Source organism: Nicotiana tomentosiformis, chromosome 3, assembly GCF_000390325.3.
Source record: "Nicotiana tomentosiformis chromosome 3, ASM39032v3, whole genome shotgun sequence".
NCBI classification, from domain to species: Eukaryota; Viridiplantae; Streptophyta; class Magnoliopsida; order Solanales; family Solanaceae; genus Nicotiana; species Nicotiana tomentosiformis.
This window is the reverse complement of record NC_090814.1, coordinates 53,429,203-53,432,540: the sequence shown is the minus strand read 5'-3', so window position 1 is coordinate 53,432,540 and position 3,338 is coordinate 53,429,203. Positions and strand designations below refer to the sequence as shown.

General features: G+C 35.1%; 1 protein-coding gene across 1 annotated transcript; it reads left to right on the top strand.

The window, feature by feature from the left end:
- The first annotated feature begins 791 nt into the window (after window positions 1–791).
- LOC104105472 (myricetin 7/4'-O-methyltransferase 2-like) lies at window positions 792–2,639 on the top strand. The gene is made up of 2 exons (XM_009613786.4): window positions 792–1,581; window positions 2,276–2,639. Exons 1-2 carry the CDS (start codon window positions 832–834, stop codon window positions 2,576–2,578), a joined length of 1,053 nt encoding a protein of 350 aa, XP_009612081.1. The 5' UTR covers window positions 792–831; the 3' UTR covers window positions 2,579–2,639.
- Window positions 2,640–3,338: the final 699 nt, after the last annotated feature.

Sequence of the window (3,338 nt, the reverse complement as noted above, 5' to 3'; positions counted from 1 at the left end):
ATATTAGCTATTTTTAAACAAGTTTTAAATTTATTAATAACAAAGAATAATTGCGAAAGTAAGGTCTGAAATGTAGTGAATAATCCATACAAATAACGGTGTCTAAATACCATCCCAGAATTGGTGTCACAAGTGCACGAGCTTCTAGAATAATACAAATAAAGGTATGAATAAAATAAAGTTGTCTGAAAGAAAATACACAGCTAAAATAAGATAGACAGGGACTTCAGAACTGCGGACGCTGTGTAGTTATACCTCAAGTCTCTTCTGAGTAGCTAAAATCCAAGCAAGTCTATGGTACGCCGCTGGGACCAACTCCGAAATCTGCACAAGAAGTGTAGAGTGTAGTATTAGTACAACCGACCCCGTGTACTGGTAAGTGTTGAGCCTAACCTCGACGAAGTAGTGACGAGGCTAAGGCGGATCACTTACCTTAATCTGTACGCAATATTAGTAAAACAGCAATAATAATAATAAATCAGGTAACTCATTTTCAATGGTTGAAGCCAAATCAACAGTCATAATCAACTATTATTTCAATCAATTTCCGTTGGAACAACCCGTTTCCATAATATATTCATTTTAACTCTCCAATATATTTATTTAATCACTTATGATTAAGTGTTTGCATTAACACGGTTTTGTAATTGTGCTCCAGCTCATTTAAAAACCTTTATGCTATCAGTGGATACCAGCTCATTTAAAAGTGGGACGATAATGGTTCAACAGCACAATTGGATTCCTGACGTGTATAGAAGTTAAATTGGTCCTATAAGTAGAGATTATTGGTTTCTTTTGATAACAAATCTAATCAAGACAAGTTCCTTGAAAATGGCAATGAATGAGAATGGTTCCACTGAACTTCTCCAAGCTCACACTCAAATATGGAACCATATCTACAACTTCGTAAGCTCTTCAGCAGCAAAATGTGCAGTTCAACTAGGCATTCCCGATGTCCTATACAAACATGGTAAGTCAATGTGTCTTTCCGACCTCTCTGCTGCCCTTCCCCTCAACCCTTCCAAAATCTCTTTCCTGCCAATTCTCATACGCTCTTTAGTTCATTCTGGTTTCCTAAATGAACATGAAGATTACTATTCTCTTACCCCAGCTAGTCGCCTTTTTTTGAAAGATGATCCCTTAAGTATGAGGTCATACTTTCTCATCATGCATGATCCATGCGTTCAAAAACCATGGTTTGAGTTAAGTAGTTGGTTTCAAAATGATTTCCCCACTGCTTTTCATGCTGCTCATAATGGGAAATCTTTTTGGGACTATTTCGCGGATGAGCCAAGAGTAAATAATATTTTCAATGATTCAATGGCTAATGACTCGAGCTTGATTGCCAATGTGCTTATTACGGAGTGTAAGCATGTTTTTGAGGGGTTGACATCGTTGGTGGATGTTGGAGGTGGCACTGGCACTTTGGCAATTGCCATAGCCAAAGCTTTTCCTGCCATAAATTGCACCGTACTTGATCTCCCTCATGTTATTGGCGATCTCAAGGGAAGTGGGAACTTGGAGTTTGTCGGAGGAAGTATGTTTGAGAAGATTCCTAATGCTAATGCAATCTTACTCAAGGTATAAGTGTTGATACTTTCGTGAATATTTGCGTATGGTCATGCATGTCTACACCAAATCAATAATTAATACATGATTTGTGCTTGTTTTATAAATATACTTCTACCACTTAATTACAGTATATGAATGTCACATATATGTAAATTTTAAGATGGATGTGTAGTCATACAAGATAAGATAAAAATAAATATGATAAAAATGTGCAAGTACCACATATAAAGAACAAAATAAGAGAATAGTGTTTGAGACGATTTAGCCACGCGTGTTACGTATGTGCATGTTCTTAGTTTTTGAAAACATGATGATCGAAGGTCTTAAAAGAAAAGATAAACCTAAAATCACATGAAAATAAATTATCTCAAAATATTTGAAATATCTGAGAATTCAATTACAGGAGTTCTAATGCTTACTAAAAGACTCTTACTATATTAGATATATTGCCACAAGAATTTACTGTTAGATAATCATTAAGTATATAACATTATACTATTATATAATTCTCATTTATAAATGTTCTATAAATGATTTTTAAGATTTTTAAGCTGTCCTGCCCATCTTTGTTACATTCGTAAAGTTATTTTTCTATATCATATTCTGTGAGAATTCGCAAGTAGTAATTTCTAATAACTTTTGAATTGTTACCCTCCTCGCTCCCCCAAATTTCTATCTGCTCGAATTTTTCATGGTTAAACAGTGGATTCTCCATAACTGGGGCGACGAAGATTGTGTGAAAATATTAAAGAAATGCAAAGAGTCAATTCCAAGTAGAGAAAAAGGTGGGAAAGTGATAATTATAGACATAGTGCTGGAAAATCCGAAGCAAAAAGATGATTCTGTTCGAGCACAACATAATATGGACTTGGTGATGATGGTTCTTTTTGGTGCCAAAGAGAGAACTAAGAAGGAATGGGAAAAACTTTTCACTGAAGCTGGTTTTAGTGAATATGAAATAACTCCCACCCTGGGCACAAGGTCTCTCATTGAAATCTACCCATGAAAAAATGTGCGTTTACAAAATATGTTAAGCTCTAGTGAATAAACTTGCAAGCTTATTATGAGTCTATTTCTATTTTTATCGTATTGTAAGCTTTATTTCTTGATATTAACCTTGCTAATCAACTTAATTGACTCCATTCTCACTAGTTCTGTAATTCCAATAAATTGAAAAATATTGGGAAATTCTTCATCACCAATGATTTTAGTAATAGATTTATAAAAAGTTTGAGTAAGCCACTTGCGTTTAGCTCTGAAATACTTATTGCATATATAAGCCGCATATAATGACGGCTATTTTCTAGTACTGCTTGGGACCAAAGCTCTGCTTGGTCCCCTCCCCATGACAGTGGGGTTACGTTGTAGTCACGAGGCCATAATTTATTATTCTTACTTTTACTTTGATTCCAATAATGAGAAGATTTTCGCAAGAAATTATCTTCCATCTTATGGTTTCAGTGCTTGTTTGATCCTCTATTTTCTCCTCAACCTTATCTATGTCAGTTCATCCTTCCCATCAAACACTGAATAGACTACCTTGCCTTTTATCTACATTTTTGTGTAACTCGTTCTGTCACGACCCAAAACCTAACCCGTTGTGATGGCGTCTATCGTGATACTAGGCAAGCCGACATTTCCAAAACACTTTCAACATTTAACAGAAATGAATTAAGACATTTAAAATAACCGTAATTTTTCATAAAAACGAGGTAAAACCCAAAACATAAGTGCGAAAAAATAGCCCGATATCGGGGTATCACTAA